Raw genomic sequence first — 17,072 nt, 5'->3', positions numbered from 1 at the left:
AGCATTTTCTTACTGACTTTCCTTTAATCTACTTCACATTTACCTCAGAATAGCTCAGGGTTGGTTGGTTGGTTTGGGGTTTTTTGGGGCTCTTTTTTTGCCTGGGGATTTCCTTAACTGAAAAGAAAAATATCTAAAGCCATTGATTCTTTCCAGGTAAAAGATTCTGGTATAGGTTGTTTATATGTATGTAGGCCTAAGACAACATTTCCAATTAAATGTGGGGTTTTTTTTTATCTGTGTTTTCTTTTTTGTTGATCCCCAGGACAGGCATTTATATTACACTACATCCCATTTTCCTATATCACTATTATCCATTACACTTTAGGCTTTATTTTGTTAATAAACTCTCTAATCCTGTTGGGTTATACATAGCTGTAGGTAGCTATTGGATTTGTTAACAAACATCCCCTTTGCCCATGAAAAATGGAAGATTGTTACCAAGAGGAGCAAATTTTCTCTTTTTAAAAGAAGAATTCTATCTATCTATCTACATTACATTACCTAGGCTATTATAAATTTGGAATTTAAGCCAAGGTGTTCTGGAATTGTCAGTAAATACACTGTCAGAGGAAGGAAAGAAATCATGTCACATCTTCTGGAACCCTTCTTTATTAACTGCTTCGTTATTTGTCTGAAGTTATCCAAAAATATCCTACTAGATAAAATGTAGCACTGAAATATAATATGATCTGGTTTAATTTTAGTTGTATTCAGGGAAAGAAGTCAAAATTCAGAACCTAGAATAAAAGAAAATGGAGGCTTAACTTCCAGCCCTTAAGGAATAAAATCAACTTGAAATATAGCCAGTTTTAATAATTAATTAAGTAGTTGGACATAATAACTCTGCATATTACTTTATCCATTCTAAGTTTCTCTCATCCCTGTTTTCTTGTATTTCAAAACTAGCTTAATATTTTTTTGATAGAAATTACTTGTACTAGTATCTAAAATAGATGTGGAAGAAAACATGAATGTATAAAATACATCTTGAAACTGCCTAGATACATGGTGTGATTAAACATAAAATTAAAACAAATGGAAGCAAAAGTGAGTTTCTTATCTGGCAGTTAGCAGAGATCTCAGCTGTTGTAAGAGCAGTAGGTAAAACACTGTAAAAACAAATGTTCTTTTGCTCCTTTTTGTTTGTATAAACATATCAAAGTTCTTATTTCTGTAGCAGTATAGGCACTAATGTGTCCTTACGACACAGGCTGCCCCCTCTGAAAGCTTGGTGCAAACAATGCAGAGGAAAATGTGTATTTTGAATAGGGCAGTGAGAGTGCTTAGAAACAAGCACATGATCAGATTTCTTCAGAAATGTTGTGTTTTGAAATGTGAATCATCTTGATCTGACCCTGAACATATGGGTGGCAGGAACTCCCCTTCACCCAGCAGGGAGTAATGGCTGTTGGACTTTTTCTGCTCACAGTTTAAAAACCAAATACTGTTAATTTAGATCTAGGAGAGGCATGGTAAAAGGCTGCCAAAATATGCATTACAGATTCTTCAAAAAGAAATGGTTGTCATCTTTCCAGAGAGCTGAGAAGAGCTGTGTGCTCTATCCTCTACTGCTTTAGATATTTAAGTCCTTGGCTTGTGTAGGAAATTGGAACATTTAAATTTGAATGTGTGGCCAACTGTGCTCTGAGATTTTAATTTTTCCCATTTTGTGAAGTATCTTATTCACTTTTCTTTGGCATCCAGGCAAAAGAGCCTCTAGAACATAGTTTTAAGAATTGAATGTGAATTGTATAGAGTCTACCAGTTTCTGAAATTCTTTTTATTAAGCTGATTTCAAGATTATATTGAGGATTCTTTCTCTTCTGTTGTGGTGATGTTGGTTTTGAGTTAGGAGGAGGTACATATTCATCCACCCCGTGTTCAAGCCTTTCATTCATAAAACCAACTGTGAAAATGGTCCACCATTGTTTATATTTGTCTTTCAATTGGAGGGGACTGTGGTTTAAAGCTTTTAGTTAATGTTGATTGAACAAATGGTTGCTCCCACTTTGGCAATGGCCTTGTTGAGTTTTTGCTTTTCAGTGATTTTCTGTGTTGTGTTGCCACTCTGGTTTCTTCCCTGGTGTGTGCTCAGCTGCCATCCATAATGCTGTTACTTTGATAGAATGTATTTTCTTAACATTTTTCTGCCTTTCCTGGTTATACCCAGTGTTATAAATAACAATGTAAGCAATTCCCAGGGATATCCATCAGGTTGACCTGCCTCCACTGCACCTCTTGGTCTGTTTTCTTCAGTACACTTTTTTTCAATACACTTTTTTTTCTAAACACTTTGGAAGCCTTTCTGAGAGTAATTAGCCTCAATGCACTTAGGGGAGATTGAGGCAAAAAAAAAAAAAAGGTGAAGTGCTTTGGCAAAAGGTCACTGTAAGTCAGCAGCAGAGCTGAGAATCCAGCCAGAGCTCCTGGCTCCCAATCCAGTGCTTTAGCTATGACAGGTCTCTCAAATAATAAATTGCATTGCAGCATATTTATGCTCTGAACCAGATTTTAAAAAAACAAGCTATTTTCTCTAAGACACAAAACTCTACTCCTAACCCAAGTACATTACTATGCACAAATATCTACCACTATAATACTGCCCATTTGTTTGCATTAGAAAAATGTAAAAGCTTGGCAATGAATAATTATGTGTGAGAATGCTTCTTCAAAAACCTGTGCTCGCTCACATGTAATATTTTTTTCTTTCTAGGTGATTTCAGATTTGGAAGAGCAGCTGAACCAGCTCACTGAAGACAATGCAGAGCTGAACAACCAGAATTTCTTCCTGTCCAAACAACTCGACGAGGCCTCAGGGGCCAATGACGAGGTTGTCCAGCTGCGGAGCGAAGTCGATCATCTCCGCCGAGAGATCACTGAGAGGGAGATGCAGCTGACCAGCCAGAAACAAGTAAGGCTCTCTCAGTCTGGGCCAGGAGCTCTTTGTGGGGGCTGGCAAAAATTCCTTTTACATCTAGAAACCCATAAGAAGTGATGATGCTTCTGAGGGAAGTGGCATTTAAGCCTTCCTTCCCAGAGCAGTTGAGAGAATGGAAACTTTTGGTATTTCCCATCGTGTTTTTACACAATTTTATTTATCAATCCTACACTCTGAAGCCATTGTCATTTAGAATTACTCATTTTAATTTTGTGGCCCTGGAAATGTTCATGATGAGACCAACCTGACATTATCAGGGATCACAAGTGAATGTACAGGAGCCTTGAAATAAATGGGCTGTGATTTCCCAGCTCCTGTTCGCTGCCGATTTGCATGTACTGTAATCGAAATGGTAAGGCTGAAGCTGAAAGTGCACGCTTGATGTGGGATGTGAGAATTGATAGGAGGATTTATTTTTAGACTATGGAGGCCTTGAAGACAACATGTACGATGCTGGAAGAGCAAGTAATGGACTTGGAGGCCCTGAATGATGAACTCCTGGAGAAAGAGCGCCAGTGGGAAGCATGGAGAAATGTTCTAGGGGATGAGAAGTCCCAGTTTGAATGTCGAGTTAGAGAGTTGCAGAGGATGCTGGATACTGAGAAACAGAGCAGGTCTTTCTCCCTTCCTTCCCTTTTATTAACTTTTATGAAAATGCTCTATAGAAGCTAGTGCAAAAATTATATTTAGCATAGGATATGGGAGTTGGAGCTAAATATAAAATCTTGTGAGGTAGTTCTAAAAATGGTTTATTAGTTAATAGTCATCACTGATATTGTTCCTTTTGTTTCTTTGCAAGTGAACGATTCAAGGGGAGTGGTATTTATCACTGTAATTTATAAAATGTCTTGATTTCTTATCTTCTATTTTATTTTATGGAAAAATTGTCTTTGCTCCTGACTGTTCCTGTGGGGTCTTGAAATTTTTAAGGCTGTAGCTCTAGCAAGGGCAGGAACAGGGTTATATAATATAAAAGTGTTGCAGCAAACAGTCTGGCTTTCTAATGTAACATCTTGAATTTGAGGCAACCCCTGAAAGAGCTATTGATGCCACTGCCTGCTCGGGAGAGGTCAAGCCTGCAAGGAGTTAGGTAACATTATTTTCCATTTTAATGCAGAGTGAGAGCAGATCAGCGTATTACTGAGTCTCGCCAGGTGGTAGAACTGGCTGTCAAGGAACACAAGGCAGAGATTCTGGCCCTGCAGCAAGCACTCAAGGAACAAAAACTCAAAGCAGAGAGCCTTTCTGATAAAGTAAGTAACTTTCAATCCTAGACTTTAATAATTAGATGAAATACTTTTCCACTGATAGTACTTTTAGAAATGTGGCCTTGAGCAGCTTTTTTCAAGATGTTTTAGAGACAAATTAAAAAGACTGGAGGGCATAGAATAGAATTCAATCTTCAAGCTAAAGACCTCAGATTTTCTTTGAAAAAGACTAAAGCAGACAGCAGCCTATGATGCCTGGAATGAAGTCCTTCAATAACTTGGTATCTGCATTTAAACAAGCCAAAATGTCTTTGGGCTGGTTTTTCCCCAGAAACCGAAGTCTAATTTTATCATTTTTTTTTTCAGCATGTGCTTGGTGAAGTTGGATTTTAAGACTGTGGAACTATATTTATTAGTGTTCAATGCTGTTCTGACCCTCTTTCCCAGCTCAATGACCTGGAGAAGAAGCACGCCATGCTGGAGATGAACGCCCGCAGTTTACAGCAGAAGCTTGAGACAGAAAGGGAGCTCAAGCAGAGGCTTCTGGAGGAGGTAACCTTGGAGATTCATGTTAGAACTTCAGAAGGTTCCACATCTTGAGGAGGGGAGGTTGTGTGAATAAGAGCTACACATCCATCCTTCTGTATAACTGGGAAGATTAATCAAGTTGGAGGAGTTGTTTTCACTTAAAAGTTGTCTGAGGGTGTGGCCATGTCAGGGAGCAGTAACAGTGAGCTGCTCCTCAGGAGCAGGGGAGCTGGCAGCCACGGGGGACAGCGTGCCAGGCTCTCAGGACCTGGAAGCCTGCAGGCTCAAGCCCACAGGACCTGAACAACAGGACCAGGGCAGATTTGCTGAAGGTTCTAGGTCAGGTCTGTAAGGCCAGGTTGGTACCCAGACACAGCTCTGACCAGGCTAAGGCCAAGGGCCATAGCTTAAAACCAGCTCTGGAGCCAACATGCTGAGGGTGCACACCTGGAGGCCACAGGTGGGGCTTCTCACAGCTCTTTTCATCATTAATTTGGGTCACAGGATTTGGATCCAAGGTCATGCACCTGCACCATATCAGGGAGTAATCGAATGCAGGCAATCAGTTCTGGGTGGTGGGGAAAGAGGTTCTAGAGGAGGATTTCAGGGGTGTTTATGGACAGTTAGGACAATTAGAGCCTTCTGGTATCCTTGGGTACTGACAGGTTGCCTATTCCTTTATGCATCACCACAAAAGATTTCTGGCTCTTGCTTTGTGACAAAAAAGTGTTCGTGGTTTTCCTAGTCAGGGACTTTCTTGTCAAGAAAGTGTAAATCCTAAAAGAATTAGGAGTATCTTGTCATGTGCCCTCTGCTGTTAATTGGAGACAAAGATGTAAACAGCTGGTCATTATTTTCCTTCTCATGTGACTATGACTGTCTGGGTTTATAGTAAAGTTTATAGTTTTATTTTTATGAAGTACTGAGGTGGCTTCTGGTAGTTGTACAGAGAAAATGGTGTTGCTACAGATTAATATAAATACACAGAAATGCTTGTTTAATCACAATGCATTCTGAAAGGAATCTTGTAGAGTATTGTAATTTTCCAGCTTTTGAAGAATTGTGTGTTTATTTATAAGTTCTGCAATGATGATCATTTTACAAGGAGTTACAACATTTAATAGCTTTTACTTACAAACAAGAAGACAACAAACCCAGAACACTGGCCTTTGTTTTCCTTTCAACAGCAGGCAAAGCTGCAGCAGCAAATGGATCTGCAGAAGAATCACATCTTCCGCCTGACTCAAGGTCTGCAAGAGGCTCTGGACCGAGCAGATCTTCTGAAGACTGAAAGAAGTGATCTGGAATATCAGCTGGAAAACATTCAGGTGAGGATGAGGAAGCAGGGCAGTGCCCTGCCTCATTCCCAGTGAGGCTTTAGGATGTCGGTTTCTGTGTGAAATGGTATTTTTTATGCTCTTTATGGTATTTTTTAGCTCTGTTTTACTGTTGAGTTATTTGTTTGTTTCTTCTGTTAAGATGAAATTTCTTGCATCTGTGTGTGATTCACAGGTTCTCTATTCCCATGAAAAAGTGAAAATGGAGGGCACTATTTCTCAGCAAACTAAACTCATTGATTTCCTGCAGGCAAAGATGGACCAACCAGCCAAAAAGAAAAAGGTGGGTGAAGAAGGTTTGAGAGGCATGAAATTAAATGGTTTTGTAATTAGTTACGTGCTGTGTATTCTTAATATTCTATCTTTCTTTGTGTAACAAAATGTTGTCCTCATTTTAGACCATTCTGAGTTGGTGAACACAAACTTTATTAGGCAGAATGTGTTCTTTGTGGCTTTTCTGGTATTTTGTTCTTCCTACAATACTTAGGTTACAACCTGGTAGCTACACCTCAGTGAGGCTGTAGGAATACAGAATTTTAAGCATTTTTTTTTCATGGTAAGTATGCATATGTATACGAGCCTATTGTGTATCAAGAGTGGTTGTCCTGTAGTCACAGCATAGGACTGATCAGTCAGGTGATGTGACTTGTGTCACATCTTTGTCATAAGCTGTGCTGTCATTTTGAATGAAGTGATTTAATTTTAACCACGTATTTTGAGATCCTCTGTTTAGATGCTTTCGGAAACTCCAGGTGTGAGTACTAACAGGTAATGTAAGTCCCTCTTTAAATTAATCCATATCTTGACATTTTTCTCTCCAGTGCCAATATGAACTAAAAATCCATCCTTACACATAACAGAATTGCCATTAGGCCCTCTGGCCGGACTGCCACTAGCGAGTGTCACTTTGCCTAGATTAAGCCATCTCTTGCTAGGAGTTAGGAGTTGTCTGTGTGTTTCTGTTGCTAGGGCCTGTTTAGTCGGCGGAAAGAGGACCCTTCTTTACCCACACAGGTTCCCCTGCAATACAATGAGCTGAAAGTGGCACTGGAGAAGGAGAAGGCTCGTTCTGCTGAGCTGGAGGAGGCTCTACAGAAAACACGCATTGAACTCAGATCTGCTCGTGAAGAAGGTAGGGGTTAACAGAAAAGGTTAATCTGGAGGGAGGCACACATTTTTGGTCTGAAAATGTGCCTTTAATTGTGTGCCACTCTAGCAATAACATATGTTGTTTAATTATTGCCACTGCTGTGAAGTTACAATCAGGCTACGCTTGATTCTGTGGGCTGTAACTGCAGGCTGGTCACACAGAGCCCTGCTAGGAACCAGAGTGCCACGTTGGTCATGTTAACCAGGGACATTTGTCTTGTCTGTAGCTGCTCATCGGAAAATATCCGACCACCCTCACCCCTCCACCCCGGCCACAGCCAGGCAGCAGATCATCATGTCTGCCATAGTGCGCTCCCCAGAGCACCAGCCCACGCCCATCAGTCTGCTGGCTCCCCCCTCCAGCCGCAGGAAGGAATCCTCCACACCAGAGGGTAGGCTCCTGCTCAGCTCCTCTTTTTCTATCTGTCAATTCATTGATTTTGTTTTTCCCCTGCTGATGAGTTTTGTCCCTCGCAGAGTACAGCCGGCGCCTGAAGGAGCGAATGCACCACAACATCCCCCATCGCTTTAACGTGGGGCTCAACATGAGGGCCACCAAGTGTGCTGTGTGCCTGGACACGGTGCACTTCGGCAGGCAGGCCTCCAAGTGTCTGGGTAAGGGCAAAACACAGCACAGCTTGGGGTGGGAGAAGGCATCAGCCATCTAGAACAGGGAAAGAGACCGAGTGTGAAGACTCTGCTTGGTGCAAACATCCAGAAAACATCTGGTGGTTTGGAGTGGAAGGGGAACCTTGGTGAAGCTGGGATTTGTGTGTTAGAAGCTGAGGCAGCTGTGTCATGATTTTTATTTTTATTTTTTTGGTCATTTAACAGAAGTTTTTCCCTGTCCTCTTGTCAGAATGCCAAGTGATGTGTCACCCAAAATGCTCAACTTGCTTGCCAGCTACTTGTGGGCTGCCAGCAGAATATGCCACGCACTTCTCGGAAGCGTTCTGCCGGGATAAGATGAATTCCCCTGGCCTGCAGCTGAAGGAGCCAAGCACCAGTCTGCGTCTTGAAGGGTGGATGAAAGTGCCAAGGTAAAAACAGGAATCCTGGTGCCGTGTCAGGTGCTGAAATACTTGGCCTTATATTACCCTGGCTCTTACAATGAGATAATTGGTACAGGCCCATTACGTGGGCATTGCAGTTATCACCACTGTAATTACAATTGCTACCACTGAAATTTCTCTTTTATAGGAGTTGCATGCTTGCTTTATGTAGAATCCAAGCAGAAAGTCCAACCTGGCTTTGTGCTTATTTTCCTCAGGAATAATAAACGTGGGCAACAGGGCTGGGACAGGAAGTATATTGTCCTGGAAGGAACCAAAGTCCTCATTTATGATGCAGAAGCAAGAGAAGGTAACTTAGAATTTCCAGCAAGAACATATATTTTAATCTTCAGATATTGGTTGGTGGGTTGAGAGGCTTAAAGATTATTACTGCTTGCTATGGCTGTGTAATTTAAATTTAGCTAACTCTTCAGTGATAAAGCAACATTATTTTTTCTACACCCTTAGCCATTTTATTGGCTGGCATGTCATGATAATCCACCTGTGAAAACGTCCAGTGTGCATCCACATTCCTTTTGCTGTCACAGTTATTTTCTTGTTACCTGTTTGTCCACTCCTAATCTGTCTCCCCATTCTCCTGCAGCTGGACAGAGGCCTCTGGAGGAATTTGAGCTCTGCCTTCCTGATGGTGATGTAACTGTTCATGGAGCTGTAGGAGCTACTGAGCTTACCAATACAGCAAAGACAGGTGAGAATCTTACATAGATGAGGTCAAATGGATTTCATCTGCCTTGCCATCAGTTAGCCATGTTTGGCTGAACAGAATTTTCTCCCTCGAGCTTTCATTGTGTAATGCTGTAATTTACCTCCATCTGAATTCGGGGAGTAGCTCAGCACTCCAGATCTAGTTACACCCAGGCTGTTGCTTCTGTCGTGGTAGAACTGTGGTTAATATAGTCATCAAACCAAATGGAAGTAAATTTAAGAGATTTGTAGCATTAACACTCGGTTTACTGAAATTTCTTCTCTATTAACTGTGATGTGTCATAACTCCTGCCACCATTGTGCTCTGACCACAAAGCCATTAACTTAGAAATGCTGTGGGGTGTATACAGTCTCTTATTATGAAAAAATGTTGATGTGCTGATTTGTATGTACTGAACAGAACTGATGGATAAGATTCTGTATGTCTTGACTGTTACATTAAAGGATACAGACTGTTAAAAACAAAGGTTTCCATAACCAATTTTTACAAATTTTTCTTAATCAGTACAGGGAAAACTTTAGTCAAGTGGCTGGTTTGGTTTTGTTTTGTTTTTCCACAACGGAATTTCTTTCTCTTTTGAATAAAAGGCAAGAAATTATTTTTGTTGAGTTAAAAACAGCCTTGTATGTATGGATTGCATACATCCAGCTAATATTTAGGTGAAAGTAGCTAGCCTGTGCAGGACCTGTAAAGGAGAAACCAGTGTGTAAATTGCCATGGTACGTCATGATAAATACAACTTCTCTCCAATGAGGCTGAAAGGTGTTGATTTTAAGTCCACTGACAATATTCCAAAAACTAATCTAAGTCTTATTCTATCTATATAACATCTCAGATGTGCCATATATCCTAAAATTGGAGTCTCATCCACACACCACTTGCTGGCCTGGTAGAACACTCTACCTGTTAGCACCCAGCTTCCCTGACAAACAGCGCTGGGTCACAGCACTGGAATCAATAGTGGCAGGTGGGAGAGTTTCCAGAGAAAAAGCTGAGGCTGATGCTGTGAGTATAAAAGTTTCATTTAATAATAAAATATTCTGGGAGGGAGCAGAGTTTTGAAAAATATTTTTTCGGTATTTGACATGCTGAGGTTTAACTGAAGGTAAGTTATTGCTTCTGCCTTTTGATTTGAGCTCCAGGAGCCAGTTCACTGTGAGACTGATGCTGTGGATTACAACACCCTTCTTTAGACTTGAGGAGTGTAGTAAGAGAACCCCAAAATATCTCTGTAGCTCTGGCAGAGAAAGGAAGAGCAGTTAGGGCATGGTTTAAATCCAATCTCATAAGGTACCACATGGAAGGAGCAAACCTTAAAAGAAGCAAAACCTCCATCCCCTCCCATTCTTAGAGAGTCAGAGGTTTTATGTTTCTTGCTGGGGGGAGGTGTGTATGGGTGTGTACTTTTTTGTTTAAGTTTTATTCCTAATAAGAGGTTAAACAGATTTGTTTAAGTTATGGATAGCCTTTCTCACACTGTTCCACTGATAACTCTATTTTTTCTGGTAAAGGGAGGTTGGATTCTGAGGCATTGCATAAGAGAATGTTAGCTCTGGAGGTAGGGAATATCTGACTGCAGGAAATACTCTTTTTTTTCTCAGGCTCACATTTCTTTTGTCTCTGAGAAAAATACATGCTCCCACCAACTTTTATACATTTCTTTAATCCTTTCCCTTGGAAAATTCCACTGCTCTCTTGTAGGAGGTTGGGGAAAATGGAAAGGATAGAGACAACAACAGGTTCTGTCTGAATTTAGGATAATTCTGATCAGTTTGCCTTACTGTGTCTAAGGTAGATAAAAGTTTACTAATTTTTTTGTTGGAGGCATCCCTGCAACTTTTAGCTTTCTGAGAAAAAGAAATCTTTGCCAAGCTCTTTGCCTGTCTGAAATGATGACCTTACATTGTTAAAATACTCACAGATAAAGAGACAAAGATGAACTCAAACAACAAAAAATATTTTTGTCATTTGCAGAAACTGCTGGGGAACTCCCTGCTGAAGCTGGAGGGTGAAGACCGTTTGGATATAAATTGCACAATGCCCTTCAGTGACCAGGTAATGGTCACATGCACTTGGGGCTTTCTCAGCAGTGGATAATTGATTCAGGGAAACAGTATCTTGATTGCAATATGTGTAATTTTGCACTTGTTTGTGGGTTTGGTTTTTCTCTTTGCTGCTAAAGAGTATCACCCAAGTTGCTGTTGGTGCATTCCTTGCTCTCCTCACGTAGTGCTATTTTTTCCCCTGTTGTAGGTAGTACTGGTGGGTGCAGAAGAAGGTCTCTATGCCCTGAATGTACTGAAGAATTCCTTAACGCACATCCCAGGAATGGGAGCTGTCTTCCAAATTCACCTCATCAAGGATCTGGAGAAGCTGCTCATGATAGCAGGTACAGAGCTGTGTGTTCCCACTGGCCCTGCAGTGGCTTTGTGCTGCCAGGTCCTGCCTGCCTTTGGATTTGCTCCAGGCTTTTTTATCAGCAAATTGGCAGGAGTGACTTGCTGTGATGAACACAGTCTTGTCTGGGGCTGGCTGGTAAGGGATTATGTGAATGAGCACTCAGTTAAACCTTCATGAGAAACTGATTTCAGAGCCAGGGACAAAACATTTCCAGGTTAGAAGTCAGTCATCATTTTAAGTTCAATTTAAAAAGTGTTGAGCTAATCAGTGAACATCTTTTCCTAATTATTGCATAACCTTTTTAATAGTTAAAATTAACTATTTGAGGACCACTATGTGATCACAGGGACACAGGGCTAACTCTTATCTTCTTTTGCCCTGTAACAAAGCTGGGACTCCTGTCATGATTTAAGATTTCTTTATGATAGGAACACTAGCTTTAATCTCTCCATCTGTGGTTTTCCAGAGATAATCCTTCCCACACGGATGTAGGCATGCTGAACATTAGGGTGTATCTTCATCTGAAAGCCCAAATTATCAAGTATCTATATGACATTTGTAGGGAATGAAAAATAAATTCTCTCATTCTGCTAGTTTTGTGGGATTTTTTTTTGTTTTTTTTCCTGGTAAGGGTTTAAGATGTCCATGGTTTATTTGTGTCAGGGGAGTAGAGAACAAATCAAATCTCACATATAATGAGAAGGTTGTGTTAGTCTGTCACTGGACTTCTGAGAAGAATTGGCCTTGGGCTGTAATGCAATTCATTAGGGCACTTCTTGGAAATCCCTTGCCAGTTCTGTTGGCACAGAGTGATTAAAACATCTTGTACTTTAAGAAGATCTAAAGGGCAAAATAAAACTTCCTGGCTAATTTTGAATAGTGTCTTAATGAGGCCACAATTACTGTGTTCTGCTAGACTTCAGCAACACTAATAATCCATGCAGAGAATGGTTGTTCTCCTGGTGGATTTACTGCCTGTTGTGGGGCTGGGTTTTTGTAAGTTTTCCCTTTCAGTTTGAATAGGAATAATATGGAATGAATCCTACATGGTACCTTGTGAGTGTTTCCACAGTAACAGCCTGTAACAATGAGCTGCTGCTTAGGTAAGACTTTTGTAGAGAATAGGGAGTTCTCCCTTGATGAAATGTACTTTTTTTGTTTCCAGGAGAAGAAAGGGCTCTGTGTCTTGTTGATGTAAAGAAAGTGAAGCAGTCTCTAGCCCAGTCTCACCTCCCAGCCCAGCCTGATGTCTCACCAAATGTCTTTGAGGCTGTCAAAGGATGCCACCTTTTTGCTGCTGGCAAAGTAAGTTACAGCTCCCTTGTGCCCCCAGACCACCCCTTAGGCTGCTCTGAGTTTAATATTAACAAATCAGCATCTTTATTCCACTGGCAATACATCCAAGGTCTATATTCTTGCTCTGAATATTTTTCTTCAAATAAGAAGAATGTATGGGCTGAAGAGAGACTGAGCTGGAGACAGAAAGGGGGATTTGCTGCTAATGTGGATCAGTTCAGTCAGGATGCCATGGTGGTATAGCTTAAACTGCTAGAAAGTAGGAAATCCAGCATAGCATGGTACTACTGCCTCCTCACTATTGACTACAATTTTGAGATTTTTAACTAGTGAATTATGTCCAGTCTTTGTTCTTGAATGCTTCCAGGCTAGCAAGTTCTTAGGTGTTTATGGCACTTTAATTCTAGACATTTACACAGATTACTGGTTTTAGTATGAAGCATTTAATCACAGCAAAAATTCTCATTAACTGTTACTTCTGTGGACTACTTTGGTAACAAACTGAACACCATTCATTTCAAAGTGATGCTTAAGATAAGTTTCAGGGGTTAAAATGTAGACCTAACCTATTTTAATTTGTCAATCCCTTTTCTATGGAAAACCTTCTCATTTTTTATTAACGTCTTTCAAGCATAAAAGAAATCATAGAAGCCATTTAAATTCACGTTCTTTTTTGAGAATGTGAAGAGGCTTTTCATTATTTCATGAATTCACAATAATTACCCTATTAATAAAATGTACTTGCTTATCTCTGCAAAGTTCTTTTTGTGGCAAGAGGTTCTCGGATCCGTTTCACATGCTCAGCAATAGAATTTATTTTATTGCCATTCTGAACTGTGCTTGTTATCTTCCTTACAGGTTGAGAACAGTCTTTGTATCTGTGCAGCCATGCCCAATAAAGTGGTGGTTTTGCGGTACAACGAGAGCTTGAGCAAGTTCTGTATCAGAAAGGTGAGTTCAGTACCTCTCTGCTGTAGTTGAGGTTAATTCACATAGTGCTCTAAGCCTTTGCTTTGGAGCAAACATCTAAAATCTTTCTGTGTGCATGAGAAAATTTGTTTGCCAGCTAAAATGATAACAAATTGCACTGTGCACTGACTCAAAGTGGAGTAGGCAGCAATTTCCTTTAATAAGAGTTGGCATTTTTGGAGAGATGCAGAACAGAACTGTGATTTTTTGAGATATTGGACTGAGCTGTAATCATACACTGAGATCTCTCCTCAGGACAAAAAGTTTAAACACCACCTGCCTTAAAACAGGCTGGCACCCAGAAACTCATATCCTTTCCTATTCACAAATCAAAGGATGCTCCAGTCAAAGTGCATCTCCCTGGGAGGTTCTGCAGGTGACTTTGCAGGCACCAGTTCATTTTCCAGTGTGACTGAGGCTGTTATCCCTGAGTGCTCCATGGGCACTGCTGGAGGGAAGCAGTGGGCAGTCATGCAGCTCTGGCCTCCTCAGGAGAGGAGGAGCCTCTCCATGAATGATGGAGATGTGGGGAAGCAATGGGGATGCCAGCACTCCTGGAATGTCTACAAGCACTGCAGCTGGTACCAACTCCTACTCACAGCAGGAACACTGAGGGTCCACAGCCCCTCCTCTGACAAGGGCTTGCATGCACAACATGCAAAGGTGTGTTCTAAAGGGCAGGTTTTCCTTGTGTCCACTAATCCAGACAACTGCATTTAGATCCTAACAAGATGGCAGCAAGCCCAGAATATGCTTTTCTGCCAACTAAATTTCCAGATAAAGTAGGATTTATGCAAGGAATCTTGTCCTTAGAAGATCTGGGGATCTGTGTGTTGTGTCAGGCTAACCTGCAGAGCTATCCCAGCTCTTTGGTCACAAGGCAGGTCTTGGTGGACAACATCTTTCCGTAATGTACAAGGAAGGAAGGAAGATTGGCTGTGACCTACTGTAAACAAGGAACTGCTCACTACTGCTCCAGAAAACTGAGCTGCAGGGCAGAAGAACATCTTCCAGAACAATATATTCTTCCAAAAGGAAGATCTCTCTTGAGGCAGGTTGATATGCAAGTTTACATTCAAGCATCACAAAACTTGCTTTTAGCTAGAGTTTTTGTCCACATGCTTTTGAGAGACTGATAGGGTCTTTGAGGTTGCCACTTCTCCCTTTAGTAAAGATAAATGTAGCAATATACAGCTTTCCAGACTCAGTGTTATCTGTAAGCTGTACAGGGGATTAATACCTGTCCATACTGTCCTTTTTTCCAGGAGATTGAAACCTCTGAGCCTTGCAGCTGCATCCATTTGACCACTTACAGCATCATCATTGGAACCAACAAGTTCTATGAAATTGAGATGAAGCAGTACACACTGGAGGGTAGGAGATAATTCCTGAGAAATGCTCCAAGTGGCTCCACAGGTTCTTTTGTAGGGCTTTTCAAGAGCAGTTTAGGAAAAAAATTGGTGCAAATCAAAGTGTTTTTCTCCATTCCCTTTGCAGAGTTTTTGGATAAAAATGACCACACTTTGGCCTCTGCTGTGTTTGCTGCTTCCACCAACAGTTTCCCAGTCAGCATCATCCAAGTGAACCCAGCAGGGCAGAGGGAGGAGTATCTGCTGTGTTTCCATGGTAAGTGGTGGATGGTTGTGCAGGTGTTGCACTACTCCTGTTCTCTGAGCTGCAGAAGGTACCCAAATGCTGTTGAATTTTGGCAGCACCTGCTGTTGAACCTGCTTAGGCATGAAAGCTCTCCGTGCCTGGTGGATCAGTTGTTGCACACAGATTTCTGGGCCTCAGGGAAGGACTGCAGGCAGTGTGTTAAGTGCAAACAGGTGTTTGATTACCCTGATAAGACGTTCAGGGGCTCTCAGACTTGGGCTTTGTCTGGTTTCCATGCAGACAGATGAGACTTTTTAACCTTCTGGTGATTAAGTAAGAGGGTGTTATTTTTTTGTTCAGCTGCTTTTGTTGCCCTCTTGTATACTCTCATGGGAATGTACAAACCTTCTAAAGCCCTCTAGCAGTAATTTTGGGTGAGTAATGGTAGGAATCTCCTTCCCAAGTGTAGATTAAATAATGACCTTAGTTTAGCTGGAACAAAGAGATGTGGAATTGCAGCACCTTTTGGCCTGGCAGTATTCTTACATTGAGCCAATTCCATGGCATTAGGTGTAATTCATGGCAATACGGGATTTGCAAGATATTCCCTGATTAAAAAAGCTTGGAAACAACTGTCTTTGTCCCTTCAGAAATAAATGAATAAAATTCAGGCAGATGCTCATGACCTGGTGTGACTTCTCTTGGCAGAGTTTGGTGTCTTTGTGGATTCCTATGGAAGACGCAGTAGAACAGACGACCTGAAATGGAACCGCTTGCCCTTAGCTTTTGGTAGGTGTTGAGGGACAATCCCTTGGATTGTGGGGATTATTGAAACCAGGGAGCATCCTTGTAGAATGGGTACTCTGCACTCAGCCCTTCTGTCTCCTTTTCCCTTCCCAATTCTTTCAGAAACTATGGAGCTTTATCCCACGATTTAAGCTTATTATAAATCCAGATGGCAAACCCTCTGAAATATAAGCAATTTAAGGACAACCAAACCAAAGTTCCATTTCCTTAATGTTCCTGGTCTGACACTGATTGAACTTGCTAGTGGAATTTTTAACAATGCTCTAAGTTTCTGAAATAGTGAAGAATATATGAGGGCAGCATGGCTCCCTCAGGCCTTTTGCACTGCCTAATGGGATTTTGTTCAGTTAATAGTCTGGCTTTAATGCCTTTTTCATGATACTTTGGTTAGTAAAGTTCTTGAGACACAGTTTCAAAGCAACAATTCTTTAAGCTTGCATCTCCCCCTTTACTGATGGTGTCTGTGTCATTACATAAAATGTATTCCTTAGTTTTCCCACAGGGCTGTCAGCCTCTCTTGTGCTTGCTGTTGTGTTTTAGAAGTTTTTAATAGAGAATGTATTTTGTGTTTTTTCCTGCCTTTGTGCTGCTCCTCCAGCCTACAGGGAGCCCTATCTGTTCGTGACCCACTTCAATTCCCTTGAAGTGATCGAGATTCAGGCACGAGCTTCTCTAGGGTAAGTTGTTCTCTTTTCATTCCTTTGAACAGCCTGTTTTGCAGGAACACATGGATTTGCCAGGAAGAGGTAGTGTGCTGCCACTGTAAAGACTTTTTTTCCTGCAATTTTCCCCAGAACTCCAGCACGAGCCCACTTGGAGATCCCAAACCCGCGGTACCTCGGGCCTGCAATCTCCTCAGGTGCGATCTACTTGGCCTCCTCCTACCAAGACAAGCTAAGGGTGATCTGCTGTAAGGGCAATCTGGTGAAGGAGACCAACAACGAGCAGCAGCAGCAGCAGCAGCAGCAGCACCACAGAGGCTCCTCTGCCACGCGCAGGTACGGGAACGTCGGGGTGTTACAGTCCCTGAGCGCCTCAGGAGAAAACTTCCCTCCTGCTGCC

General features: G+C 41.5%; 1 protein-coding gene across 10 annotated transcripts in view; it reads left to right on the top strand.

The window, feature by feature from the left end:
• The window catches only part of CIT (citron rho-interacting serine/threonine kinase), a 69,402-nt gene that overhangs the window by 47,756 nt on the left and 4,574 nt on the right, over positions 1-17,072 (top strand). For 8 of the 10 annotated variants that reach the window (XM_015643902.3, XM_015643907.3, XM_015643903.3 and 5 more), the window contains 22 exons: positions 2,717-2,914; positions 3,362-3,555; positions 4,059-4,194; positions 4,597-4,701; positions 5,865-6,005; positions 6,190-6,297; positions 6,984-7,146; positions 7,391-7,555; positions 7,641-7,778; positions 8,023-8,203; positions 8,434-8,525; positions 8,820-8,924; positions 9,778-9,947; positions 10,917-10,997; positions 11,196-11,331; positions 12,508-12,647; positions 13,497-13,589; positions 14,873-14,981; positions 15,105-15,233; positions 15,912-15,992; positions 16,609-16,687; positions 16,805-17,008. In XM_015643902.3, coding sequence (XP_015499388.1) covers positions 2,717-2,914; positions 3,362-3,555; positions 4,059-4,194; positions 4,597-4,701; positions 5,865-6,005; positions 6,190-6,297; positions 6,984-7,146; positions 7,391-7,555; positions 7,641-7,778; positions 8,023-8,203; positions 8,434-8,525; positions 8,820-8,924; positions 9,778-9,947; positions 10,917-10,997; positions 11,196-11,331; positions 12,508-12,647; positions 13,497-13,589; positions 14,873-14,981; positions 15,105-15,233; positions 15,912-15,992; positions 16,609-16,687; positions 16,805-17,008 — 2,948 coding nt within the window. The remainder of the gene's footprint in view (positions 1-2,716; positions 2,915-3,361; positions 3,556-4,058; positions 4,195-4,596; positions 4,702-5,864; positions 6,006-6,189; positions 6,298-6,983; positions 7,147-7,390; positions 7,556-7,640; positions 7,779-8,022; positions 8,204-8,433; positions 8,526-8,819; positions 8,925-9,777; positions 9,948-10,916; positions 10,998-11,195; positions 11,332-12,507; positions 12,648-13,496; positions 13,590-14,872; positions 14,982-15,104; positions 15,234-15,911; positions 15,993-16,608; positions 16,688-16,804; positions 17,009-17,072) is intronic. The other 2 variants (XM_015643908.3, XM_015643910.3) reach the window with 1 other exon arrangement.

Source organism: Parus major, chromosome 15, assembly GCF_001522545.3.
Source record: "Parus major isolate Abel chromosome 15, Parus_major1.1, whole genome shotgun sequence".
Lineage (NCBI taxonomy): Eukaryota > Metazoa > Chordata > Aves > Passeriformes > Paridae > Parus > Parus major.
Note: the sequence above shows the minus strand (reverse complement) of the source record. Positions and strands in the feature narration are given on the sequence as shown.